General features: G+C 41.8%; 2 protein-coding genes across 10 annotated transcripts in view; one reads left to right on the top strand and one right to left on the bottom strand.

Annotated features, from left to right (window-relative positions):
- Nucleotides 1–21051, top strand: part of LOC115372493 (vinculin-like) — a 33107-nt gene extending 12056 nt beyond the window's left edge. Inside the window, exons 3-24 of one of the 7 annotated variants that reach the window (XM_030070443.1) lie at nt 91–241; nt 1534–1642; nt 3547–3669; nt 4890–5050; nt 5415–5417; nt 7818–7908; nt 7994–8141; nt 8253–8406; nt 8927–9102; nt 9227–9325; nt 10257–10447; nt 11437–11636; nt 12046–12174; nt 12294–12443; nt 12569–12677; nt 12967–13269; nt 13831–13955; nt 14644–14829; nt 16164–16340; nt 17954–18157; nt 18571–18675; nt 18788–21051. In XM_030070443.1, coding sequence (XP_029926303.1) covers nt 91–241; nt 1534–1642; nt 3547–3669; nt 4890–5050; nt 5415–5417; nt 7818–7908; nt 7994–8141; nt 8253–8406; nt 8927–9102; nt 9227–9325; nt 10257–10447; nt 11437–11636; nt 12046–12174; nt 12294–12443; nt 12569–12677; nt 12967–13269; nt 13831–13955; nt 14644–14829; nt 16164–16340; nt 17954–18157; nt 18571–18675; nt 18788–18934 — 3241 coding nt within the window. In that variant the 3' untranslated portion in view covers nt 18935–21051. The remainder of the gene's footprint in view (nt 1–90; nt 242–1533; nt 1643–3546; nt 3670–4889; nt 5051–5414; nt 5418–7817; nt 7909–7993; nt 8142–8252; nt 8407–8926; nt 9103–9226; nt 9326–10256; nt 10448–11436; nt 11637–12045; nt 12175–12293; nt 12444–12568; nt 12678–12966; nt 13270–13830; nt 13956–14643; nt 14830–16163; nt 16341–17953; nt 18158–18570; nt 18676–18787) is intronic. The other 6 variants (XM_030070448.1, XM_030070446.1, XM_030070445.1 and 3 more) reach the window with 6 other exon arrangements.
- Nucleotides 21052–21420: 369 nt separating this feature from the next.
- On the bottom strand, nt 21421–27709 carry ap3m1 (adaptor related protein complex 3 subunit mu 1). 3 transcript variants are annotated; one of them, XM_030070483.1, is made up of 9 exons: nt 27561–27709; nt 26623–26900; nt 25799–25970; nt 24619–24756; nt 24361–24446; nt 24124–24257; nt 23494–23701; nt 22804–22948; nt 21421–22532 (listed from the first exon to the last, which is right to left on the bottom strand). In XM_030070483.1, the coding sequence occupies exons 2-9, from the start codon at nt 26893–26895 to the stop codon at nt 22432–22434; spliced, it is 1257 nt and encodes a 418-aa protein (XP_029926343.1). In that variant the 5' UTR covers nt 26896–26900; nt 27561–27709; the 3' UTR covers nt 21421–22431. The 3 variants fall into 3 exon arrangements, with proteins under 3 accessions (XP_029926343.1, XP_029926345.1, XP_029926344.1); XM_030070485.1 differs by having other exon boundaries at nt 24361–24441; nt 24614–24756; XM_030070484.1 differs by lacking the exon at nt 27561–27709 and adding an exon at nt 27518–27542.
- Nucleotides 27710–27754: the final 45 nt, after the last annotated feature.

The raw sequence follows: 27754 nt of genomic DNA on the forward strand, positions 1-27754 counted from the left end.
TTTTGTTGGTGTCTGTGTGTGTGCTCGGTTTGCTGCCTGAGAGCAGGCGGGCTAGAGGATGGTAGCTGTAAGCCGGTTTTGTGTTTTCAGGGTGGAGAACTCCTGCTCCAAGCTCGTCCAGGCAGCTCAGATGCTGAAGGCAGATCCATACTCTGTTCCTGCGCGAGACTACCTCATCGACGGATCCAGAGGGATACTGTCTGGAACGTCCGACCTCCTCCTCACCTTCGACGAGGCCGAGGTGCAAACGTGTTTGTGTGTGTGAATGTCCGTCTGTGGTGAAGAGATTGCATATTTGAATCTCTCTTACTGCTGAGGTATAATGTGTGTTATGTGTTTTTTTTTTTGTTTGTTTGTTTCATCTCGTCCCTGTTTGCCCTGTGTGTAGCTCAGGAAAGATAAAGGATCAAGTTGATTACCACTGAAAACAAGTGAGATTTTCGAGGGCTGTTCAATTAATCGAAATTGTATTGAAATCACAATATGGATAAGTGCAATATCCAAATTGCAGCAGTTGCAATTTTTTGGTAAAGGTTAAATGTGGCAGTATACCTACAAATCATATTATCCAGACAGCAGCAAAATCACGCCATCCTCATGTTATTCTTTCTTTTTCTTTCTTTTTTTTTTATTTATTTGTACAAAGTTCACAAAAACGTGCATATCCAGAACAATAAATACAAGGCAATGGACAGATAAATATGTGAGAAATAGAAAAAATACATTTTGTGCCTGAAAAGTCAGTGGCAGACTCAAGTTTTTAGCTTTCTCCCATTTAAAATATAAATGATAATGAAAAATTTATCACTGCCACTTAAATTGCAAATATTATGGCAATCGAAATATCTGTCAAATTAACCACAATATGATTTTTTTTACTATATCATACAGCCCTAAGTTTATCTCATCCTACTGACAGATTTTTTCAGTTGTCTGGAAAAAAAAAAATGTAAGATTTAATGTGATGGATTTTTTTTTGGCAGTGTGTGTGTTCCACTGCCTTAGATAAACACACAGATGAAGGAGAAGCAAGCTCAGCCCAGAGCTTCCAGCAAGCCTGTAATGGAGTCTCAAATGCAGCCAGATCTAATCACTGAGATCAAATGACTTCTCCCTGTCAGGGCTCCTGTTGTGTGCATTTGGTGTGTGCCGGTGCGTGTGTATTTGCGTTTGTGTGGACGCATGTATGTTTATGTACCTGCTTTTGTGCGGGGAGGGCATGCAAAATGGCAACACCGTAAGTGGAATCACATTGAGCACGTGATGCACACAGGACGCCTCATCAGCAGCCTCATTTTTTTGCGGGGGCCAACTTCTCGCAGTCACAAGACGTGACATCACAAGACCGCACACGCACAAAGACACCAAAGAAACACTAGGGCGACTTCGAGGGCTTTTCAAAATAAGTGCAACTTATCAGGGTTTTAAACAGCACAGAGTTGTGGCTGTAATCATAATGAACCGTTGTGTTATATTTTCTACTTATGCACATTATCATCTGCCTGTGCTCATGTCTGTCATGTCTCTCTGTAGGTGCGTAAGATCATCAGAGTGTGTAAAGGCATCCTGGAGTATCTGGCTGTAGCTGAAGTGGTGGAGACCATGGAGGACCTCATTACTTACACCAAGAACCTGGGACCAGGTTAGCCGGCGGGGGTTAAATTATCTTTTGTGGTACTTTCTTTTTTTGGATCCCCAATAGCTTCCAGAAAGTGGTTGCTAATTTTCCTGGTGTCCATGCAAAAACACCAACAATAAAAACAAACAATGACACCAAAAGACAAAAACAAGCCAAATGTAAAGATCATTAAATAAATAAAATAGCTCTACATATGAAGCAAAAATAGTGACCGAGAATGGAAACAAAGACAAAATTGCCAAAGCAAATGAAAACAAATTAAATGAAATCAAAAATTCTGAGACCGAAAAACCACAGTATGTGTAAGTAGTGAACCAAACTGTGACACTCGTGTCATTCCACAATAACAAATAAGATTTGTCTGCGGGGTTTCTGAGGTGTTACGCTGCTTTAGAAAAAGACAAACGCAAAAATCATAAAAAGCCCCAATCCAGAATTTATTTGGCTTTGCAGTTTTAGGCATAATCAGTGAAATTTTTATGACTTAACAGTGGAAAAAAACGATTTTTGCAACTTAAATAATATGTGATGACTTCAAGTATGGCTCTGCTTTACTGCTATGCTTTTTGCCAGTACAGGAAAAGCCATTAGAATACACATGAAATACTCAAATCCAGTGAGTCAAAACTGTGGTCTGTTAATTTGGCAGTGGACATTGTCTCTATTCTGATGAAGCATGACATTACATCAGGGCTTTAAGAAAATTTGGGATAATTTGGGATTATCTGGATTCCTAAGAGGAACTGTGACATGTTTCACATTTGGGATCAAGTTGTCATTTCTTAACATAGAACTATTGTTTGTGCTGTTTATCATGGTGACTCAGGATAATTTGAATCCAGATCGCATCACATCATTCAGCATTCAATGGTGTTTAAATTTGCTGATGTGCATATGGGTTATTACCAAAGGTTATTACAGTTTTGCATTTTGATTAGTTTTTATTTTCATTTCATTTTGACTTTTGTTTTCAGTTTCTGTTTAATTTTAATTACTGTTTACAGTGGGTTCACTAGTTTAGTTTGGTATTTATTTTGGGAAAATGCTTACTTTTGGTTTCCTTTTATTAGTTCCAGTGTTGGTTTTAGTCTTTTTTGTAATATGGAGCTAGTGTGATATTTCTTTGTCAGGGGCGAGATTCAAAAAGGTCAGAAAAAGTACTGAGTAGTAAAAACTCAGCAAAACATCATACCATGCAGACTTAGGACAGATGAACAACCAAACATTTTCTCTAGTTCTCTAGTTTATTTTAGTCAGTTTTGTAAATGCACAATACAGTTCCAGTTAGTTTTCAGTTTTTTATAAAGCCTCATTTTCATTTTTTATTCCAGTTAACGAAAATGTTTTTTCACACCTACTTTTGGTTAATGATAACAACCCTTGGTTACGACTACAGAAGAAGGCCATGCAGTCAACGTGTGTTTTAGACGATTGGAAGGTCGGCGGCCCATCTGTCATATGGAAAACATATTTACCTCCTGACCCATGATTTGACACCAAGAAACTGTGGTGGAGTATCAGGACCTTTTCACTGGCATGAGAGCATCACAGGACCGTAGGCAGACTCTTTATCATCAAAGCAAAAGGTCAGCTGTGTTGTCAGTGTTACTATAGATTAATGGGCTCGAGGAAATCTTATACCAAGGCTGTTTCACACTTGACTGATACTGTCATTATATTGGATCATACAGTAACGATCTGTTTGGCTGTGCTATCAGTACACAGCGGGTGAATACAGTAGGGGATGTCCTTCAACTCTGAGCTCTCAAGCATGTTAAAACTATGTTGCTAAGGCTGCAGCCAAGGTCAGCTCCATTTCCTGCATTCCACCGGCTGATTGGTTGATTTTGCTAACCTGCTAAGTGAGCAGGCCAATGAATTCTCCCCATTTTTCTCTCTTTCCTCAGGGATGACCAAAATGTCAAAGATGATTGAGGAAAGACAGCAGGAGCTGACGCACCAGGAACACAGACAGATGCTAATTAGCTCCATGAACACTGTCAAAGAACTGCTGCCTGTTCTTATATCAGGTGTGTGTGTGTGTGTGTGTGTGTGTGTGTGTGTGTGTGTGTGTGTGTGTGTGTGTGTGTGTGTGTGTGTGTGTGAGTGTTTGCATGCATGTGGGTGTGTGGGTGGTGTGGGCAAACGACAGTGGCACAGCAGCAGAGGAGAGCAGGTCAATGAGCCTCCAACAGTTGTTATAGCAACACTGATAATTACAGTCATTAGTTGCTAGGGATAGCAGACCGGCTACATTCACACACACTCACCCATACACACACACACACACACACACACACACACACACACACACACACATACACATATATATATATACACACCACCCACTGGCTGTCATCTTTTGTATGCTGCACAAGCAAAGCGGAGAATCACTCTCTCAAACTGTACATTCAGACTCACACGTAGAAATAGTTTGTAACAAACACAGAGAGTTCACAGGACTGAGAAACACAGCCAGAATTTTTTCAGTCTGGAAGACAGAACACGACCCATTTTGACTTGATGGATAGGTTTCACTGTACGCTTTGTGGTCACACTTTATTTTTCTCCCCTCCGCCATTCTGCATTTATAAATGAAATGTGTGAACTGTTAAAAAAATGCTCTCCAACACACTGAAACATAACAATACACTCATATTAGGATAACTCTGTAGGATAAAACTGTGAATTCCTGCTTTTTGGAAAGCTTTGTTTTGCATGCTCTCCTGTGCATTCTGTGAACACAGCTATTTAAAACATGCTTAAAAACATTAATGATATCATTATATGTGCTTATGGGCAGGGTGTATATAATTGATTCAGGATATTAAAAGCCTCAATTTGAGAGTTAAAGGATAGTTTGATCAAACTCAAAGATGTACACATCCTTAATCCCTGTTATTATTACCTTCAGTTGTCTGCTTCGTCAAGTGTTTGATGTTAATATTGTGCTTTACTGTTGTATGTTTTTAATTTTTAAGAAAAGGCTAACCAGGGTCGGGAGATGGAAATGAGCAATAGCTATAATCTCCATATGCAAAACATCAGTGTTTCAATTTGTTTTGTTAGCAGCTGACAGATGCTTTGTTAAATTGCATTGTCCCTATGGAATAAACTGATTAAATAAATATTGTGTGTTAGGAAGCATATTTTAGCTGTTTAAACACTATTAGTTAAAATGAAGTGTTACCCACTTCATGATGAGCCAATAAGAGTGTAATCACAAGCAATCCTGTCCGTCTGCCCTCAGCTATAAAGATTTTCGTCACAACCAAGAGCAGTCATGGTGCCGGTGTGGAGGAGGCAGAGAGGAACCGGAGGTTTACCTTTGAAAAGATGAGTGCCGAAATCAACGAGATCATAAGAGTCTTACAGCTCACCACGTGGGACGAAGATGCTTGGGCTAACAAGGTACAACCCCGTGCCACAGGTGAACGTGGAGGCATTCACACAAGCACTTTAGACATGGCCTGAATCCACAAATTAGTGAATAACACAGCAGTTGACCCCTTTAATTAAGTCACATGCTCACTTTCTTGCTCTCAGGAAGCGTGTAAGTCTGCCTGTTCAACACACACATAGCCACACACCGTCCCAAACAAGTTGCGGCGCTATCCACACGTCCCTCTGTGCCTCTGTGAGAGCACCTCTGAACATTCACTCTCTTTATTTTCTGTCTCCACTTTTCTTTTTTGCTCGGTATTATAACTCCTGGTTTTTCTTTTTCTGTTCTTTCCTTTCCTTCCTTCCTCCTCCATTCTTTTCCTCCCTGTAGAAGGTAAGCCTGTTTCTCTCCCCCTCTGCAGTGCTGCAGCATGCGGGTGTGTGTGAGAAAGGGAATATATCTGTATGTTTATATCTGTCTTGCTGATACCTAACAATAAGCGTGCTGTGAGCGTTTCATTTGGCTGACTGTAAGCCGATGTGATGTTATACTGTACATATGGTATGTACCTCATCACTATATTGTTACATGTGCATCTGTTTGTCTCTCAGTGTGCCCATTTGAGTCAAATGGCTTGAAACAGATGGGTTATTTATCTTTTTGAGCTTGATAACTTGCCTCTTTTCAACCAACTACTGCCTCAGCCCGTCACTATCTTCTTTTTCTTGTTTTTAGTCATGGTGATTTTATTTTTCGTCTGGGAGTGGGTTACTTTCTGACAGAGCTGTCAATGGAACAATAAGGATATTAGCATATTATTTTGGACAGATATAATACAATGAATCTGGTGGATGAGTTTCTAAAATATTTTTGGGCACGTGGATTAGAAACTGGGCCGTGAGCTCATTTACTGGCGACGTTAAGATCTGTTTCACTAGTCTAACCTGTAACCCTGCATGTTTCTCTGCACACAACTAGCTCAAACAGGGATCTGTTTGTGTCTCTGAGTATTTGTGTATGTGTGTGAGTGTGTGTGTGTGTGTGTGTGTTGTGGGCACAGCAAACCTACCGCATACTATGTGTATGAGCTCAAGTGCACCTGTGATAAGCACTTACTGTCAGCGTTTGTGTGAAAGAACGACTGCCAAAGGATAAGTGTCCACCTAGGTCATGAATTATAGAAATAAGCTGCTTGTTGTCCAGGCTCATTCATAATAGATGGCCAATATTGAACAGTTCCACTTAAGGGGATTCATCGTCCTCTGAGCTGGAAAAAAGATGTTCTCTCCACCTGTTCTTTCACCCGGTATGAGCCAACAGAGAGTTTATGGCATTTTAGATCTGAGGTGATTAACTTCCCCTTAAATTCCCCTTTCACCCTCGTAAGCATAAACTGAAGCTCATTGCCATCAGAAAATTAGGTCATTACTTTAAAAGGTACTCTGTGCAAAATTATCATGGTTTGGTTTAAGTGAGAACCTTTAGATTCCACTGAGGGACTATGAATAACAGGATTTTCCTGCACGTCCGTTTGTCACACAGTGGCATATCGTCCAAACAGATGCACAGATTTCCACTAAATTTGGTGGGAAGGTTGGTCATGAGCCAAGGAAGAGGTCATTTTCATGCATCTTGGCCAAAAATGGGCATAGCAGTAGGTGTGTGTATCACAAAAATGCTCACAACTCATCATAAAACTTTGACCAGGTTTGCCATGGACCACAGAAGACCTGATTAACTTTTCAGGCCATTCAGTTAAACAGGGACATGGCAGTGGGGTGCTGCAGACCACAAAAAGTCCCATAGCTTCCCAAGGGATTAGCATGACACCACAAGATTTTGACATACTCTAGACTAACATTTCACAGCGGTGGCACTGGTTTTTCAGTTGCACCAAAAATTTGTTGCAGCACCGCACAACTGAGTCATTGCATCTGTGTGTGCATCACTGTGTGTTAAACCTAATTATCATGACTGCCTCCTGATGCAATTTCTTGGCCACGTCTTGGCTTTGAAAGGGCGCTTTGAGGGGGCACTCCGCCCGTGATGCATCTCTCTCTCTGAGTTGTATTTGTTTCTAGCTTTTACTATGAAGTTTGAGGGTTTCAAAAACAATACATCTGTTTGCCAAGTTTATCATTCCATAGCCAGCTACATACTTCATGCCACGTGGGGCGAAAGTTGTAGGTCTTCTTGGGGTTTTTAGCCGGCTGTACCTGTTCCACTGCGTCGGACTCAGAATCTCTTTCTTCTGCTGGCACAGGCATCATAGGTGTCGGTGGTGTGGTTTGTTTGTTGCAAACTACAGTCGTATTAATTTACCCTTTGTGGTGACTAATTTTAAGCTACCTACCTGCAATCGCATCATAGCTGCAAGTTCAGGGCAGGGGACCGAAAAACTAAAAAACAAATGCTGCTGATATGTGGTCCAAAGCAGAATAATAAAATAATACAAGCAAAACCAGCAAACCATTTGACCAAATTATGGTTTTATGATTTGAATAATAATTTTTAGTCAAATATGCATCCAAATTAGTCACAGTCTAAAACCGTGACTCTACCACCAAATCATGCACTGCCTCTGTGTATTTTTTTTTTTTTTTTTTTTTTTTTTTTTTTTTTCAGTTGAATCCACGGGGTCCTCACTTGAATCAACCCTCAGCAATTTTGCGTAGTGCACCTTTAAATAACTTGTTCAGTTGATCCACTCAGATACACAAAACTTCTGATAAAATTCTGTGTTCACTTTTTTGACAAGTCTATGTACGATGCTCTGTTTTCTCTTTACCTCAGGACATGGAGGCTATGAGGAGGTCTCTGGCTCTGATTGAGTCTAAGATGGGACAGGCTAAAAGCTGGCTCAAAGACCCCCATGCACAACCAGGTAACCAGGTGCTTTCCTTGCCCCATTGCTTTACACCTACAACGTCATTCCAAAATCTGACCCTGTGGTGTGTCCTTGTCCCCAGGAGACTCGGGGGAAGTCGCCTTGCGTGTGATCTTGGATGAGGCCGGTAAAGTCGGAGAGCTGTGTGCTGGGAAGGAGAGGAAAGATGTTCTGGGAACCACTAAGGCTCTGGGACAGATGACCGACCAGGTTTCAGACCTGCGTGCCAGGTAGTGCGTCTGTGAGAGAAGAGAGTGAATGTGAGTGAGTGAGGAAAAGTTGTGTTCGATAAGCTTTTCATGCATCGTGCAAGTTGTATGTGTGTGTGTTGTTCCCGTTAGAGGCCAGGGCCCGTCCCCAGGGTGTGTGCAGCGTGCGGGCCAGTGTTCACAGGGTTTAGATCTGCTGTTTGGCAAGGTGGACAGCGCTGCCCGCAGACTGGAGGCGCTAATCAACGCCAAGCAGGCCATCGCCAGGAGGCTGGATGCAGCACAGGTCGGACAAACAAAAACCAAAACAACACAAACGTTTCCCCATAGAGTGATACATTCTCTCCACATTATATTCATCCTGTGTTGTCTCAGCTCTTTTCTGTTTCATTTCCAGACACTTTGCTCTAACACAATCACTGTATTGTCACAGAAATATTAAAAGGCCACAATGACTTGACCTACACATTCCTTATTGGTGGTGGCTTGACATATTTAGCAAATTATTAGAGAAAGAACTTCATGCTTGTCTCACGATACGATTTGATATCATCCCATCCCTAGCAATTAAACCTTTTTGTGCCATTGCACTCATTGTAAACTGCTCATCAGCTTGCATAAATTGCATCAGCTATATTAAATACCAAAAAAGTAACATATAATCTGTAATCCTCACTGTCCGAAACAAACTGTAGGGTTAAGCATCCTTAATTCCCACTAGGCACAGAGCTTTCCAGTTGTAATTTTGTAGATGCATGCTGTTTACCTTGAGTAGATGTGAAAAAGGCGATTATGTGCGTCCTTAGGCCTGGCTGGCTGATCCTAACGGTGGTCCTGAAGGGGAGGAGAACATCAGAGCATTGCTAGCAGAAGCCAAACGTATTGCCGATCTGTGTGAAGATCCTAAAGAGAGGGACGACATCCTGCGCTCCATCAGTGAGATCGCAGGCCTTACCGCCAGACTCGTAGAGCTACGCAGGCAGTACGTCCTCTCTCCGTCCTCTTTCCTCTCTCTTGAACACGAACAGGCACACAGACACATAAATGCATGGGTAACACGATGAGGAAAAATCAGCATTGTGAATGTTGTGACCCTCTGTTTCCAGGCTGAAACTGCAGCCTCCTGTCGCCAATAGGTGGCATCTCTTACCTGCTTGGAAAATATGTTGTTGCCTATCAACGCTGGGCCTCACTCCTACGATAAGGTTTCAGGCTGTTTGAATATAGGTGGAGCCGGATGTGGTTATGGTGTTCAGTAACAGGGCAAGGAACAGTCTGAGGGCTGAAAATGGGTGAAACGTAAAGGCAAATACCACTCAATTTTAGGATAATACCACTGTCCCCAGACACATATCAATAAATATGGGGAAAGTATCTCTGTTGCTACATTCAATAACTGTCATTTCTTTTTTTTAGTACTTGCTTTACCCTTTTATATACGTTAAAGCTTTAAAAGTATTGTCCATGAAGGGAAACATTTTATTTTTTTGTACAGTACATGCAGACAAAATGTAAAAGTTAATTGGAAGCACTAGCTGAGCCAGCTCTGTTGTCCAGCTCCACAGAGAATAAACTAGGAAAGATAAGCAGGCGATTCTGACTATTCAGGGTGATTTTAAGAATTGTGCTACTTCTTTGCACTTTAGTATGAGGCCAAGGTTAAGGGCAAACACTGTGTGAGGTTAAACACATGACAAAATACAAATACCTGTCCTAGGCCATGAAAGAAATATTTAATTCATGACTTGAGGTAAAAGCTCCAATTATTTTTCTAAGGGATAGTTTTCAATAAATTGGACTGTGAATGTTTTTATGAAATTGTACATTGGTAAGGCCAGAGAGACCACTCAATGATACAAATTTTTCAACTTTATTTCTAGCTACAGGATAGTAAATGTTGACTAATGCAGATGGAGAAATGCTATTCCATGATATAATCCTGTGACAGTGGTATTTTCCTATAATTGTGTGTGAAAAATGGTGAAGAAGGGAAATCTAACATGGGATTGGGAATTTGGGACTGACTGGTGGGACATTTGGTGGTATAGTAGTCTGTGTTTGACGGGCACTTACTATAACTTGGCTGATATGATTTTTGTTTTTTCATAATCTTGCATGTCTGGGTCTGTCTCTCAGGGGTAAAGGTGACAGTCCGGAGGCCCGTGCGTTGGCCAAGCAGATCGGGGCAGCGCTGCTGACCCTGCAGTCCAAGACCAACCGGGCTGTGGCCAACATGAGGCCAGCCAAGCCTGCCCTCACGCTGGAGGGCAAGATGGAGCAAGCGCTGCGCTGGGTCAACAACCCCGGAGTGGACGACAGAGGAATAGGTGAATGAGCGGGGAGTTTGTCTCTAAAATTAAATGCCTTTGTGAATTTTGGATAGTGTGTGAAAATGGGTGTGATAGCATATGGGACTCTTTGCACGTGTATTAGCTGGCAGTTGCAGCATCATGGAGGATTTGGTGGGGTTTTCAGACCAGAGGGAGATTTAGAGAGTGAAGCGTCTCAGTAATGCACCAAATGTCTCCTGGCACTGAGCATCTACCCTGTTTACTGTGCTGGTGGTGGCGATTGATGCCATTTCCTCCAGTGCTCTCAGTGATTTATCTCATACATTACTCACTGAATGACTGACTTCCTTATTCACCCAGAGAGTGCTCTATCATCTTTTTACGCTGCACTGTGGGCCTTTTGCTGTGTGTCTGTTTTCAAGTTTGATTGTTTCCTGTTTTGCTTTTCTCCCATGCTTCCCTATGGGAGCAGAGTGTGAGATACTTCAGAGCAACACAGGTACCATTTCTATCTTCCTGCTTAGGAAGTACAGATTACACTACAAATACAAACCACATACTGAAAGAAATTATGTAATCTATGTAAATGAAAAAAAAAATGTCTTGTTGAAGTGACCAAGGATATAGGACAGAATTTAAATATACAGGCAAAATTTTACACAGTGAATGTGAGTATATACACCAATAAACATTATTTACATATTACATAAACTGAGCAAACAAAAAACATACATGTGCTGCAAAAGACAAATTATGAAACAGTAGGAAGACTGAGTAGTACCCAGAACATGTGGCATCTTGTTCATTATGTTTAACACTGGGGCAAGAAATATGGACTGCATTTTGTCATTTCTCCTGTACACGTGAACTCTCTATGCATTCCTCTCTAACCTCAGTACCTAATATACCATAACAACAGGAGCTCATATGGAAATATAGGATGTTCAGCAATGTGACATTGTGTGATATTGGACAGCCGGGTGTGAGGTGAATGAGACTGACCTGTGACCCGTGTCTCCGTCCAGGTCAGGCAGCAATCAGAGGAATGGTGGGGGAGGGGCGGAGGCTGGCAGGAGGCCTGGTGGGCCCATACAGACAGGATCTGATTGGACGCTGCGACCGAGCAGAGGCTCTAACGGCGTCCCTGGCGGACATGGCTGCCAGAGGTGAGGCAGAGGCTCCTCACGCACGAGCCACGGCCTCGCAGCTCCAGGACAGCCTCAAGGTAGTGCAACACCCCATTACATGTATACACACACACTCACTCACACACACACACACACACACACACACACACACACATATATACATTTATACATATATTCTTGCATTTTTTTATTTATTGCACATCCCCTTTCTCATGAATTCAGACTTTGGGCTTAAAATATGCTTGATGATGTGTGCAATTAAAACTTAAGATCCCTAGAAAGTATTTGATCTTGTCAGCAGTTGTTTTCAGTCTGTCCTGGTGAAGAGCTCCATCTGGTGGACTAACATGGAACACCCTGATGGGAAAATATCACATTGACTGCTGTCATGCGTTTTTTTTGTTTGTTTTGTTTTGTTTGGGTTTTTTCCCACCAGTATAAGTATAGCATGTTCATCTAAACTGTTGTGTCGGCTTCTTATACCAGGATCTGCGGGGGCGGATGCAGGAGGTGATGACCCAGGAAGTGTCTGATGTCTTCAGTGACACCACCACTCCAATCAAATTGCTGGCTGTGTCTGCAACTGCTCCCCCTGACGCCCCCAACAGGGAGGAGGTCCGTAATGTACAACAATCTGTACCGATTTACATTTTCGTCAGTGATCCAACCACTCAGCCATCCAGCACACTAATGACAAAGCATTCAAATGTGATTGTGTATAATGTGTTTTATAGGTTTTTGAAGAGCGTGCAGGGAACTTTGAGGCCCACGCAAGTCGTCTGGGGGCGACGGCAGAGAAGGCTGCTGCCGTGGGAACAGCCAATAAGAGCACAGTGGAAGGGATACACGCTGCTGTGAAACACGCCAGGGAGCTCACGCCACAGGTGCTGCTTTTTTGCTTTGGCATCCACATTTGTTTTGTCCTATTTGCATGATTGCATAAATGATAAGATAGATGTATGCTTCACAGTCTGGAGGTGTGAGTGTGACATATATTTGTTATGTCCAGGTGACTTCTGCTGCTCGAATTTTGTTGAAGAATCCCGGAAACCAAGCAGCATATGAGCACTTTGACACCATGAAGAACCAGTGGATTGACAACGTGGAGAGACTCACTTGTAAGAGCTTTGCTACACATTGCTAAAAACTGCTGATGGTCTTACTATTTGAGGAGTTACAGCGTTTACCACAAGGAGATTTTGGTGCCTGTAGTGTTGTTTATGCAGAGTTTTTTATCTCTGCGCGTACATCTTACACAATTTGCTGTCGATCATAAATTACCTGAGAACTTGTGTGAAACATTAGTTAGGGTATATAGGGATTTATTCTATCTTTAATGTGTGTGTGTGTGTGTATGTGTGTGTGTGTGTGTGTGTGTGTGTGTGTAAAAATGGGTGCTGACTCCAGGTCTAGTGGATGAGGCCATAGACACCAAGTCGTTGCTAGATGCCTCTGAGGAGGCCATCAAGAAGGACATCGACAAATGCCGCGTCGCCATGGCAAACGTCCAGCCCCAAATGCTCGTTGCCGGGGCAACAAGCATAGCAAGACGGGCTAATCGGGTCCTGCTTGTGGCTAAAAGGGAAATGGAGAACTCTGAGGATCCGCGGTTCAGAGAAACTGTGAAACACGCCTCCGATATCCTGTCACACACCATCTCACCCATGGTGATGGACGCTAAGGCAGTCGCTGGGAACATCCAAGATAAAGGTACAGGCATAAACCATGGAAATACTTCCAACTCCAAGATATGGACTTCTTTCACCTGAGATAGACATGTTTATTCACCTTGTCATCTCACATTACACTGCTGGGTAACACTTTATAATAATCTGTTGTAAGTCATTTGTAAGCCACTGTTTAGTGATTAACCAATCATTAGAAAATAATTTATATAAAGCAGTCTATTAAAGTATCTTATTCACAACATTCATCCATAAATCATTCATTAATATTTTATTCACATAAGAATTTATTAAATATTTACAAATGATTTATTATTAATTACTTCTAATGTTTTATAAATGACTTCCAATAGAAGATACATCAACAAATTATTTACAAAGGTATATAAGAGATTTCTCATCGTTATAATAAAGGGTTTCCCCTGCCTGTCTGATGCTTGAACACACATTTGAACACACAAGCCTTCTCTCCCTAATTTTGTTGTACTTGTATACAATATACAATAAAGGGTTTCTATTCTAGTATTTTCTAATTTATTCTCTGTAACCCGTCTTCTCTCTGGGCTCCTCTCCTCCGCTGCCACAGCTCTGCAGAAGGCCTACCTGGACTCCTGCCTGAGGATCCTCGCTGCCGTCGGAAAAGTCAGAGAAGCCTTCCAGCCTCAGGAGCCTGACTTCCCACCTCCGCCTCCTGATCTAGACCAGCTCCATGTAAGCACACACACACACACACACACACACACACACACTCTCTCTCTCACATGCTGCAGTTAATCAGGGTCTATTGTTGAGCAGCACATTAATACTTAATTCAGAATTTATATGCCCACATTGTTTTGAAAGACTACAATCGAATTTGAGAGTGGATTAAAGAATTGGGCTTGTGACTGGAAGGTTACTGGTTCAAATACCCAGACTAGAAGGACTGAAGACAGACTGCAGGCAGTAACCTGCTTGAGCAGCCCTCAGCTGCTCCAGTGGTAGTAGCACTAGAGGCAGTAGCAAACTGTTTTTTACTGGGAAGCTGTATCAGCAGGGCATTACTGAAAAACAGCATATGTGTTCAGTTGACTTTGGCTGGCAGATCACAAAAAAAAAAAAAAAATAAAAAAAAAATACTGCAGACTACTATCAAGTAGAAAAATATTATAAACATCCTTCGAGGACACATAAAAGTCATGTTGGTATATAATATACTGTCAGTCCTTGCTTCCACAGCTCAGTCAATAAATGAATTTAAGGAACTAAAAGTCTAAACAAAGGTAGTATGATCTGGGTCATAATTATATTGGGTAATCAAAAAAGGCATTGTCTGCATAACTGCAATAAAAATACATTCTATTTTGTTCCTGAATTATTCATATCCAACGTGTTATTTGTGTCCATGGGGCGCTTCCAGGTTAGTGATGAGCAGGCGCCACCCAAGCCCCCCTTGCCGGAGGGGGAGGTGCCCCCGCCTCGCCCCCCTCCTCCAGAAGAGAAGGATGAGGAGTTCCCAGAGCAGAAGGCCGGCGAGGTGCTCAGCGAGCCCATGATGGTGGCGGCCAGGCAGCTACATGACGAGGCACGCAAGTGGTCCAGCAAGGTCAGTCCACACACATACAGTTTACATTTTTACCTAAACATACGTGTATAATTTCATTATCAGTGGTACAATTACAGTAAAGCTAGTGATAATAAATGTGTGCTGAGTATAAGTACTGTGTGTGTTTTTCTGTTAGAATAATTGTGATTACAGGATGTTACTTTCTGCTACATGAATAAAATTCATTTGTCCAATGACGACGCGTCTTCTGACATCCAGTGAATGTGTTGGTCCTCCAAGTCTTTTTGTATATTTCCCCTGGAGTTATGGTGATACTGAAATGTGGAGATCAGTGGCGCGATTCCACTTTCAGTGAGGAAACTGGAAACTGTCATCTAGAAGTGTCTGCATGTAAGGTTGTTAATGGCATAATATAAACAAAATCACATGCACACTTACATGCGCACTGTCAGAAAGAGCTCGCACAAGTCATCTGTGGAGAGATGTGTGCATAAGCAGTGGAAAACCAGTTAATTACAACCTTCACTTTAAAGTAGAAGTGGAGACCAGGTTTATTATATTTGCTGTATGACTGTTTTTTCTGGTTTATGTTTTTGTTTTTTCCATTGGTTTTCTGTTCTGTGTTTATATATGTGTGTTTTTGTGTGGGGTTAAACAGGGCCAGTTATTCTGCACAAATGACTTACAATTATTCAGGAGAAGTGCTTTCTTGCTCTCTTTGGGCAGCAAATAACCATTCTTTGTCCCCTTCTGGAGCTCTTCTGATATTTGTTTCCACACTGTCCTATGATCTAAGCATCTCAGTGATTCTGGCAGAAAAAAATATCCCTTATAGTGTCACTGGCCAGAATTCAGTCAGCCACCAGACTCCAACTCCTAATCAACTCCTAAAAGAGCTAGATGATTTTTTTTTTTTTTTTTTTGCTATAGTTAGGCCTTGTTTTGATTTTACAAACTGCCAGTGAAGCCTTTGCCTCAGAGCCAGACATTGCATCCTCCTGCTACCAGCCCAAACCAGCTGCTCCTTCCACTTCACTCTTTCCATACTCCTGTAAAACTATTTGTCAGTACGTACTATTCCACCTCACCTCTCCCTGCTCCGTCACTTTGCATGTGTCCTCTCCTCCCTCCCGTAGATCTCCTGTCCTCTGTTCTACCATCCAGTGCCTCTCATACTGTACTAAATGCCTCCTTTTCCCATGCTTCCTCCCCTCCTTCCATCCCTGGCTTTCCTCTCCCCTACCCTCTCCACATCCCTCTTTTTTTTCCTCCTCCCGCTTCCTTTGCCTCCTTCTCTTTCCTCCCCATTCTCTGCTTCTCCCTCTCCCAATCCTTCTTCCTCTTCCTCCTCCAACAACCCCTCCGTCCCCTAGCCTGAGGATGAGGAGGCAATAGAGGAGAGAGAGGTAGATGATGAAGATGAGTTTACTGATGGTGAGGATGACTATGAGCCAGAGCTGCTGATGATGCCCTCCAATCAACCTGTCAATCAACCCATTCTGGCTGCTGCCCAGTCTCTCCACCAGGAGGCGCGCAAGTGGTCCAGCAAGGTCTGCGCACATAACATGCACATGCAGGCATACACACCTGGCCCAGTGTCAGTCAGTATTTGCATTTGATTCCAAGGGTTTGTTTTAACCTGCTTGGAGTCTAGCAAATTACCGTTTGACCCCAGGGTAGGTAATACACACCCACACAAACACGTGCTGACTGGTACATCCACACACACGCGCCCAAGCATGCACACAGGCAAAAACACACATTTGCACAAGGAGACTGCTGCAAGGCACAGAAACGCCCGTTGAAGATCCGATGTGACCGTTTCAGTCACCGGTCACAAACCTGAGCGCACCCGTGGCTGTGGGAACGATTCGCTCTGCATCCACCACGACTACATGGACACCTCCGACCGGCTGTGGCTGCTGTCTTGTTGTTGTTGCATCACACGCAGACTTGTTGTTGACACATGGTTATGCCGATGTCATACTAAGGTTGTACTAAGGTCAAGGACTGTTGGAATGGCAGTGTTGTTTTGTTGCACCGTATGGACAAACTGGTACTGGCTTCACAAGTCCCTCCCCTTATGTTCATGATTAGGTAAAGTGGTTTAAAGGAGGAGCCAGTCGCTCAGACTCACTTTCGCTGTTGTCAGTCTCTCATTGTCTGGCCAACCTGTGAAGCCAAGGATGACAGTTTCCCAAATACTTCTGGGTGATGTAGTTTTGAAGTTAGACCGCCTGCTTGCCTTTGATGACCACCTGCTTCTGCTTAGTCTGCATACTGATCGCTTCACCACTGAGAACATCGCCTCATGGATACTAACCAAAGGGGATCCTGAGACCTAACCTTAACCTGCTTCTCATGTGAGGGAGACGATGAGAAATGTGTCAGTGACGTCTCAATGCTGTGTGTCCCTCCAAAAAACATAACAGAGATATTAATTTCACTAAAGGCAACATGCCGGCAAATCCTCTCTCAGGAGGGATGAAGAATATGAGCTAACATTCACAGTGCATGCAGCTTACTGTGAAACACACTGAAAAACTGAGTGCCATCACGGTGCCTGCTTTGCTTTTGTGATTCAAATTCATTAATTCAAAGCACAGAAAAAAAACCTTTTAACAACTGTTTCATAACAACATTTTCAGTGTTTTGAATGTTATTGCAATTCATTTTTGGATATTTATTTCACATTTGGAAATAAGAAATTCCAGTAACACATTTTGCCCTTCAGTAGCTCCCGCCACCTTTCATATGAGGTGAATGGGCACATTCGCTAAGCTGGCATGTCTTGTAGGTATCACTGTGTGACTCAATGAAACTACGTCTTAGTAATAGATTGGCTCTTACTTCTATTCTGTTGGTTCATTATAATGAGTCTCATTTATTTTTTATAGATTTTAATGTAATTTACACACCCTGATGAAGGCCATGTGCCAAAACATATAGGTTTTTAGAATAAACATTTATTGTCAATGCTGCAGGTGTTGCTGGAAGTTCTTCTTTCCCAGTGTGAGACAATCTGACATGTGGAAACATGTCACATAGTTCCACTTATTTCCAGTAAATGCTCATCCATCATCCCAAAACCACGCCTCCGCTGCCGTGTCCCTCACACAACTCTTACTCTCCTCTTCCTCTGTCCCGTCCTCCCTCTTCACAGGGTAATGACATCATAGCAGCAGCCAAGCGCATGGCTCTGCTGATGGCAGAAATGTCCCGGCTGGTGCGTGGCGGGAGTGGAAACAAACGAGCTCTGATTCAGTGCGCGAAAGACATCGCAAAGGCCTCAGATGAGGTGACAAGGCTGGCTAAAGAGGTGGCCAAGCAGTGCACTGACAGACGCATCAGAACCAACCTCCTGCAGGTAACGGCACACACACACACACACACACACAAACACACATCATCATCATCATCAGATTTTTTTTTTCAGTTATTTTAAGAAAAAGAAATGTTTATCAAATTGCCTATAAATAAGTTGAAACAAGGCAGAATAAGGCATATCAACCCATTACAATCAAGAAAATGACACTTGATTCAATAAAAACTTTGAAACAAGTTGATTAGCATTGGAAACAAGTGAGATTATTTCATCGCACTGGCAGATTTTTTCACATGCTGTTTTTTTTTTTTTTTTTTTTAAAAACAAGCTTTTAAGACTGAAGATGAGACTAAATGACAGCTTAGGATGGGGATTTTTGCAGGAAACATACTAAGAATCTATACGTCACATGCAGAATGTTTGTAAGATGCTTTACACAATTTATCTTTGTCAAGGTGTGTGAACGAATCCCCACCATCAGCACTCAGCTAAAGATCCTCTCCACCGTCAAAGCCACCATGCTGGGACGAACCAACATCAGCGAGGAGGAGTCAGAGCAGGTAAACTTACCAACTCCATACATCAGTTCCTCACTTTGCCCTGTCTCTCCTCTTATTCTACTTCTCATATCTTTGTCTTTTTTTTTTCACTTCCAACTCTCCCTCTGCCCAGGCGACGGAGATGTTGGTCCATAACGCCCAGAACCTGATGCAGTCGGTGAAGGAGACTGTAAGAGAAGCAGAGGCCGCATCTATCAAGATCCGCACAGATGCAGGATTCACCCTGCGCTGGGTTCGCAAAACCCCCTGGTACCAATAAACAAACCTGGCTGCTGAAATTAGTCACACTCTCAACCTGGCACCGACTATACACACACACACACACACTTCCAGTCCAGATAGCACACAATAATCCCTGTTATGGATATCATACAAGTGAACATACACACTTCTTCAAATAGGAAAGTTCACCCAGTGCAGGTGATTTGTATCCCTCCTCCACTCTGGTTTGGGTGTGTGTTACCAGGAACTATAATTGACAGCGCCAGGCCGCAGGTTTGAATTAACCTGCTGGGGTGAATTCAGCTTTGCTCTGCAGTCTTTTACCTGTAACTATGGTGTCATGTTGGCTAACCGGAGACAGTTTTTAATATATATTTTTGGTATGTTGGGTTACAAGAGTTTATCCAAATCCCAGGTATATATTTTTTGCATGAGAAGTTTTTCTATTTTTTAAAGGCGAATTACGACATTAAGATATTAACTCTCAGAGGACTTTTACTTTTGGTTCCGTTTTATCAGAGTTTCTTATTGTCTATTGTAAATATTTATTTGTTTTATGGACAATACTCAGCTATGAGCTTTATTCACTGATTTCGACATGAGAGTGCGGAGCCTCGCCGGGGCTGATTGCACACACACTCTCCTCTCTTCATGTTTACTTTAAGTGATAACACTGTTCTTAATTGAAGATCTGCAAAGTGAAAAGTGACTGTTGTCAGGTGATGTTTTTACTTGAAGAGTTTTATGACTCTTGAGCTCATGTTACCCTTCCAAAACCTGTTGTAAGCCCCAAAAAATGAATGGCTGTAATAATAAAAAGGCATGACTGACAAGATATTTTGGAGATATGAGGTTTTCACCCGACAGCAGCCTTGATTATGTGAGGGTTGAACTCAAGGTCCGTTTAAATGAATGTCATCCAAGTGTGCTTTCAGTTCTTTATTGTTTTCGTTTACTTTTATTTAAACTTTCACAATGAACAATGCCAAAGGATTTGTTTTACATTGTTGTAAGCTACGTGAAGTTGTTTTTTTGTTGTTGTTGTTGTTGTTGTTGTTTTTCATTTAACACTCTTAAAACCCAGGTTAATGTAAGCCGAGAGAACAAGAAAGAAAGAGCTTTTGGTTGAAAGAGCCTGGAGTGCTTCTTGAGAACTTTTTTTTTTTTTTTTTAGCAAAAACATTGAATGTTTTTTTTGTTTTTCTGCTGTCATTTTTTTAAATGAAGTGCTTAATTTCTGCAAGAGCTCTGTGGCTCTGTGACAGTTGAACTGTTTACTGTAGGACTTTTACATACATTATCAAAACCAATGATTTTGGACAGCCTCCAAACAGCCCTTTGTCTAGACCCCTCTGTGTATGTCTATGAATGTGTGTTTGTGTGTGTGCGCGTGTGTGTGCGTATGTGAGCCCTCTTGTCTCATTTGTTCACACTGAGGAGAGATTTACTAGATTACTCCAGTGGTTTGTGAATAATATGATATTTTTGTGTGATATCTATCATAGCTGTCAATCTAGTATTTAAATCTGAGTCAGGCAACTATTTGACAGGAGTGTTTTTGTCAGTAGCAGGTAGGAAACACATCTGAGACATTTTGCCAACACCTAAATGCCAGTTTATGGTTTCACGACTGCTTATAATTCGACTTTTCATGCAAGCAGTTCAGAGCTAGTTGTTTTTTTGTTTTTTTTTTAAATTATTATAATTATTTTCTTATGCTGTTAATTGATTCCATCTCCTAAATGCAATTCATCAAAGGTGAATAGATATTTTTATGTTGGCTGGGCAAATATTAGTATAACTGTTACATGGAGAATCTGTATGTGTGAGTGTGTGTGTGTGTGTGTGTGTGTGTGTGTGTGTGTGTGTGTGTGTGAGAAACCTCTTCACTTAATGAAACAGTATTAGTGGGCTGTCACAATGATGGTTAGGGGACAGAGCTCTGGCTACAGCAGCACTGAATGTTTGTTTACTGCAATTTATATTATGGCCTACTGAGCATGTAGCAGTCGCTGACCCCCCGTCTGATGGATGGGGTGCAGTGATGTGTGTGTGCGTGTGTGTGTGTAATGTTTCACACTGAATGTACTAAGATAGCTTATAGCCCTGCCAACACATCTGCTGTGCCTTGGAGTAATAAAGGACATTAATGAAGGAAGTGGACTGGAGTCTTGTCATTTTCCAACACACACAATGAAAATAATCTCAATTTAACAATTTTTTTTAAAGTCATTTTGTCTCAATCTCAATAAAAAATAATCTTGTTTTTCTTTAAAAATCTGCTAGTGGGATGAAATAATCCTACCTCTTTCCAATGCTAATCAACTTGAGTTCAAAATTTTCTTAGAATGAGCATCACTTTCTTGATACTAGTAAGCTGATCTGCCTTTTTCGTGCTTTGTATCCATGTATTTATTGCCACACAAATTCCTGTGCATTGGAAACAAACAGGATTATCTCACCCCACTGGTGCTGGTATTAAGAAAACATCAGTGTTGTGAAAAATAACCACACATAGACAAGTCATTTTAAAGCTTTATAAGATCTCTAATATGCTGAAATACAGGTTCAACTTGAAACAGGAGCTTTAAGTAGTTAAACTTTTCCCACATGGACAAGTGATTGTGCAAATGCTGTGCTGAGTAGAGGTTGCATTCCAGATTAAGTGAGGACCTTGGGATTTTCTGCATGCATTCTTTTTGCACAACTCTAACCTAGAGTGTGCAGATATATCCTTTTAGGGACAAACTGGCTTAGGGTCTCTAATATGTGTCCGATAGATAGATACTTCCCTCCACTGTGATGAGTAGTGTCTGTATATGGCACTTTGACGTACCTGACAATCCTCAAGGCCACATTAAACTTTAAGTGTGCAAAAATACCTGCATTGAAGACAGTGGCTGCAGCTACTCAGAAAATACTTAAGACATCAAATTCTTCAAAAATAAACTTCATATGTATAAAACGGGCTACGTTATGCCACGATATGTAGAAAAGTTTGCAAAAAACACACTTCTAAGGCTGGTCGCGCTAGAGCGAGATGTGAGTTGAGATTTTACAGGCGTGCTTGCGTAGTGAGGTGCAAGAAGGTGTGTTGGTGTGCTTGCTGATAGTGCAGGCAGCGAGCGAGCGTGAGTGTCCCTTTTGAGGCCGTGATATTTTGATATTCCCCCTCTGACAACACTCTGGTGTTTGAAGAAAAGCAAAGCAAAGAAAAATTACAAACATATTGTCCAAAACAAGGAGGAATGATCTATACAATGCGGCACATTAAAACTCAATATAAACTGATAGCGCTTCATTAAGTTCACATATTGATTATTAAGGCTTCCCTTTACAGGCCAGAAATACCGTCCAGTCATGTCTAATGCTATACACATAATAAATAAGTAACCGTTAGACAATGCAAAATCTTTCATTAATAACAGTGAGGTGGAGGATATGAAAGGCTTATTGAATTGACACTGAAGGGCCGATGACTCTGCCCCCTTATTTGGCACATTGGATTGTTGACCTTTGGCCTGTCACAGTCGTTCATGTCCGCACTTGGAATTTCCCCGCTTTAGTCACATATTTGACCCCTTTGAAAGGTTTATACTTTTCTCCATACATGTCAAGACGGTTCACCTTTAGTCCTGGAACAAAGATAGGAGAAACCAAGTGAAGAGTAATGTAAAATCTCACACCTGAAACCTGCAGAGATGTTTAGACACTGACTCTTGGGTAATGCTGTAACGCCTCACTGCTCCCATGATCATTAACTGACAATCCTCAAGGCCACGTTTGAGAGTGAATGTGTGCAATTGTGAAAAAAAGAGGCTAAGAGTCTCCAGTTGTCCCCCAAAAATCATCAAGTTTCTGGACCTTGATACAAATTCTGGGCTAAAAGGTTGAGGTGATGCGTACCTGATATGGCCAGCTGCTGTATTTTCAGGTCAATGTTGAGCGAGGGGTTCTCCTCAGGTTTGGGGGCTCCTGACTGCAGACTCAGGCTGCCTCGCAGGTTAGGGAGCTTCTGGGGGTTCAGTTTCCCAATGTCCCACACCAGCACCTGCCAAAGTATAGATGCACTCTGAACTCATACAGACAGATACTGAAACATAACTCAACATGGATCCATCTTTACTATCAAACCAACTGCTTCACTACAGAGATGCCTAAGTCTGTCTTGCCTGTGTTTGTGGCTCCCTGGTACAGCCTTATAAGTCAAGTAGACACTTTATAATTAACCTTCCAAGACAGACTACTTGTCTGTCTTGGAAGGTTGACTCATTCAATTTTGATTCTACCTGGGCCATTGCTTTAGCATTAGTTTGTTTTTTTTTTACAGCGGTCTACTGCGGCCTGTCTAAATACAGCGCTGTGTAAAGTGGTGCAAAACAAATGAAAATTGAACATTAACACATACAAATGTCACTGCATCAGGAGTGTCTGTGTTGAAAAAGACAAGCTCTGTGGTGGCTTTTGGAGCTGATTTTTGTGGTCTTGTGAGCCAGGTGTATGAGATGAAAATAGTCTCAAAGTTGAAAAAGATCAGAGTTTAGTTTTATTTAAGCCTATAACCTCTCAACACAGTCGACACAGACACACGGTTACCTTGGTAGCGAGGTCGTACGTGTAGGTTCCCTGCGTGGCTGTGAGGTTGGCACTGAGCACAGCTTTAGGCATGTGGACGGTGATCATCATGCCCTCCACCGTCTTCCCCATCGTCTGTTTGGGTCCAACCGTGAGATCCAGGCGACCACAAGATCCACTCTCAAAGAAACTGATGTTCTGCTTCACATACACGGGGATGGCCACAAGACTGAGCAGGGAGGCAGGGGTGAAGCACAAGACAAAAACATATTTATTGGCTACTTATGAACAGCTTCACAAAAAAATAACATGTAGATTCTGCAGGCAGTCAGGTGGTGCTCAGAGGCTGATGGGTGAAATGTTGTTGGCAAGTTTGTTTTCAATTCCACAACATAGCCTCACATTCAACAATTCATCAGCTCACACATTTGGACTACAATAAATTCACAGATAGACCATTTTTGCTGCTTAGTCATAGCTGCAAATTAACAAATTCACTTCAACAAGGTCAAACTACAAATTCCTCCTCATGAAAAAAGGAACCAAGGACACGAAAAAACATCGAGCGCCAAGCACAGAAAAATCCAACTTATTCAAAAAAGGAATTTGTGATACATTGGGAGACAGACATGCAGTGGTGTGTGTGCTCACTTTTGGGCGCTGACATGATAGGTCATGAGTGTGAAGTTTCCATCTGGAGGGATGAAAGAGAGGACGCGCTCTGACTCCCAGCGCTTGAACCGCACACACGGGTGGAAACTCACATCGTCAAGAAGACGAGGATTCTGTAATCAAGCGATACTTTATTTTATACAAACACAGACACACATATAACATGCACATCATTGAACCACAGGCAGTATAGAGCTGAGAGGAAAAGCAACCCACCATGAAGGACAGAGTTAAGTCAGGCATCCCAGAGAGTTTGACGCAGGCTTCGATTACACCCTGGATCTCTGCAAATACTGTCGTCCCTAATCAGCAACAACAATTTAAGCAAAGCAAATGTTTATAATTGTGACGGCTCTGAATCTCCGCAGATGATAGCATGTCTAAAGACTGGCCATATCCTATAAATAGACCTAGGATGTTGTGTCTATTACGGTTAATATCTAAATCACCAATGTGACTCGTTAACAATTGTACCTGATTTGTCCAGAATGGCATCTATTTCCTCTATCACATCAAAATACGCCTCATTATTGGTGTATTTAACGCCGGCCCGCCTCCATGGGATTGTGGACAACTGACCCGTTGGTAGTGTTTCTCCAACATTGCTACTACCTGGAAAACACACAAAATAAAAAGATACCTTAAAATTGTACTCACAAATGCAAATGAATATCAAACTACCCATCTAAAATATATAAGTTTCAGATGGGTTGATAACACTTGGAAATAGAAATTAAAAGATATATACATGTTGAATAAGAAAGGCAGAAAACCATTCATTTTGCATAACAGTGATTACATAGGATGTACTGAGAACTGCCTTTTTTTTAAATCATAATTTGATATAGCTCATACTGTATACTAATATCACTTTGCATGAGAATACCATTACCAAAATGTGCAAAAACATTTTTATTGGGCCATTTTAAAATAGGGTATGATTTTGAATGTATATCTTGTAGCTCTACTACAAAAAATACAAAAAATGCCTAACATTACATTAGAAATTCCTAGACGCCCCAACTGTTAGTTTAATGTGTTTTTAAGTTACATCTCACCAGACAGAGCAAACAGTGATACAAAAAAGAAACCTGTTCCTTTTCAGCAAATATGGGCATGCAATTTGGAAAATGTCAGAGAAGAGGGCTTTCTGGTGTGAAAGCATGATGTTTACACTGTTGTGTTTATTGGAAACCACATGCTTTTATATGCAAAGAAGCAGCTTTGAAATAAAATACTAGAATTTACTGGTAACATGAATTTGAGTTATTGCTGTATATGTCCTGTAGAGACTGTTGACTTTGCAGGAATGTGGGTCGGCAGGTTCACGAGAAAGCCAGCTTCATCTAAATGTTCTGGATCTGAGGCTATGAAACTGGATTTAAATATCAGGTTTGGGTACAACTGCCCTATTCATGTTAATGGCACAGGTTATGCACAGAATGCCAGCTGTCAGGTGAGGTTTGAGGTGTGGGAGTTGAATTAGTTAGGCTGGAAAAAAGGACTGAATGCAGATATTTTCCCAAGACTGTTGGAATATAAATTCATTGTTAAATCTGAATAAAAATAAATGTGAAAGAAGAATGCTAGATCAATAGTTGCAGAGGTAGGAAGTGGTATAGGTCAGAGTGATCTGGTGTAAACCTCTGTTTACCTGTGAGGGTATTGACGACTGATCGGAGGATGGTGGGAGGTCTGATCATCTCTTTGAGAACATTGGACTCTGTTGCCAGTGGAAAGCCGTTATCTAGCATCTCCTCCAACAGCTCGTACACAATCACCACATTGTCCTTGATGACCATTTCTGAGCATTCTCCAAAGTAGTCCTGTGGACAAAACATTGTTACGCCATGAGCTCGCTCCCACTAGAATCACATGTTCACAAACACAAGTGCTGGAGAAGGTAACATCTGAGTGTAGCCATGTCAGTCACCCACAAAACACCTTTATTCTGTATATATATCTGGGGCCAATATGAGGGAGGATGAAGGAGCTGGGCTGACCCCTAGTGAAAAAACAGCTTTGTGCTAAGTATAGGAGAACATAAATTTACAGCCTGCTATTTGTATTATCTTTTTAAAAGTTTCCTACTCCCCAATATTCACATTTAGTCAGTATTTCCTCTTTAATTAAACTCTGATTAAAAATTCTGGTTGTGTCCCATATTTGATAACTCCAGGCCCTAAGTTGTTTCAAGCTGAGGTGCTAAAATGTTTTTTAATCACAACGTAATCATTACCTCTTAAACGTCTGGACTGCTCTTAGTGTAGCTGTAGATATTAGTAAGACTAAATTACAATGTTCACTTTAATTTCACATTTTCTAGTCCACTGCAAAATGAATACTGAGGAAGTGAACCATTTAAGAGCAAGAGAACTTTGCCTCTCCCTTTCATCCCCAATCAATGCGCACACACACACACACCAAACTACATAATCTGCATGTTCTTCAGCAAAACAAACAGGAGCTTAATCAGACCTGAAACATCTCTGCCACTCTGTGCAGGAATTCAATGACAAACAGTGGAGGGACTTCAGTCTGGATGACGGACAGGAAGAAGAGCTTGTCCCTGTATATGCTGATAAGATAGTGGTGCGGGGTCTGCAGCACGGGGGGCACATTCTCCGGCTCCACGGCCTTCTCCTTCGCCTCGAAGAAGTAATCGCACACACTCCGGCTGATGACACTCTTCCAGTGTTTCTCCAGGAAGATGTCTCCCGAGTGATTAATCAGAAACAGGCTGTTGATCATGTCAACTGCAACAATGAGGTTATTGTTGTTGTTAGTGGTGGTGATAGAGTGTGTGTGTGTGTGTGTGTGTGTGTGTGTGAGTAAGAGACAGACAGAGAAACAGAGAGAGGGAGTGGTCAGTTCAGCCCTCAAAACATGTGATATCAACTAGGGCTGAACAATACATCACTAGTATTATTATCTAGATATGACAATGCACAATATTAATATCTCAAAGGGCAGTGATATGGACAATATCATATTTAGGGTTAGGGTTAGCCTAAGAGAGAGACTGGTTTATTCTGATCAATAATATTTTGTGAGGAAACTGCATTTTCTACATCCAGTTGGTGTTTTTCTGGTGTTTTCTGAAGAATACTTAATTTTCACTGTTGTAGCACCCATGGTCATATCGCATATCTTGTCACTATCGAGATATCTGGCATAAATATGGAGGTATGAAAGTTTGTCAACACTGCCATCACCCCACTGCCAATCTTGGTAAACTAACAAGCTAGCTAGCAATCTGAGTAAACTCGGACTACATTTCTGACTCTGCAGCTTTGTGTCATAAACAAAAGAAAACAACCAGACAAGCTCTCTCCGAAAGACTACATTCGCCTCATAAAAGCTTTAAACTGACCGTCATGTGGCTCAACTTTGAACGATAACCCCAAAACTTTTACCTGCTAACTTCAGCTGTTTGTGCCAGGAATGTTACTTGGTGGCAAATATGGCAGCGCCGTGTGCCCGGTGAGAGGAGGCCGCCGCACAGACTGCCTGACGCACCGTGCACACGTAAACACAACACAGCCTGAACACTGAATGTGATACAGCTAAACCTTAACGCAATTATGCATTTTTTTTAAAGAGTCGGGGA

The sequence above is a fragment of the Myripristis murdjan genome, chromosome 15 (genome assembly GCF_902150065.1).
Source record: "Myripristis murdjan chromosome 15, fMyrMur1.1, whole genome shotgun sequence".
NCBI classification, from domain to species: Eukaryota; Metazoa; Chordata; class Actinopteri; order Holocentriformes; family Holocentridae; genus Myripristis; species Myripristis murdjan.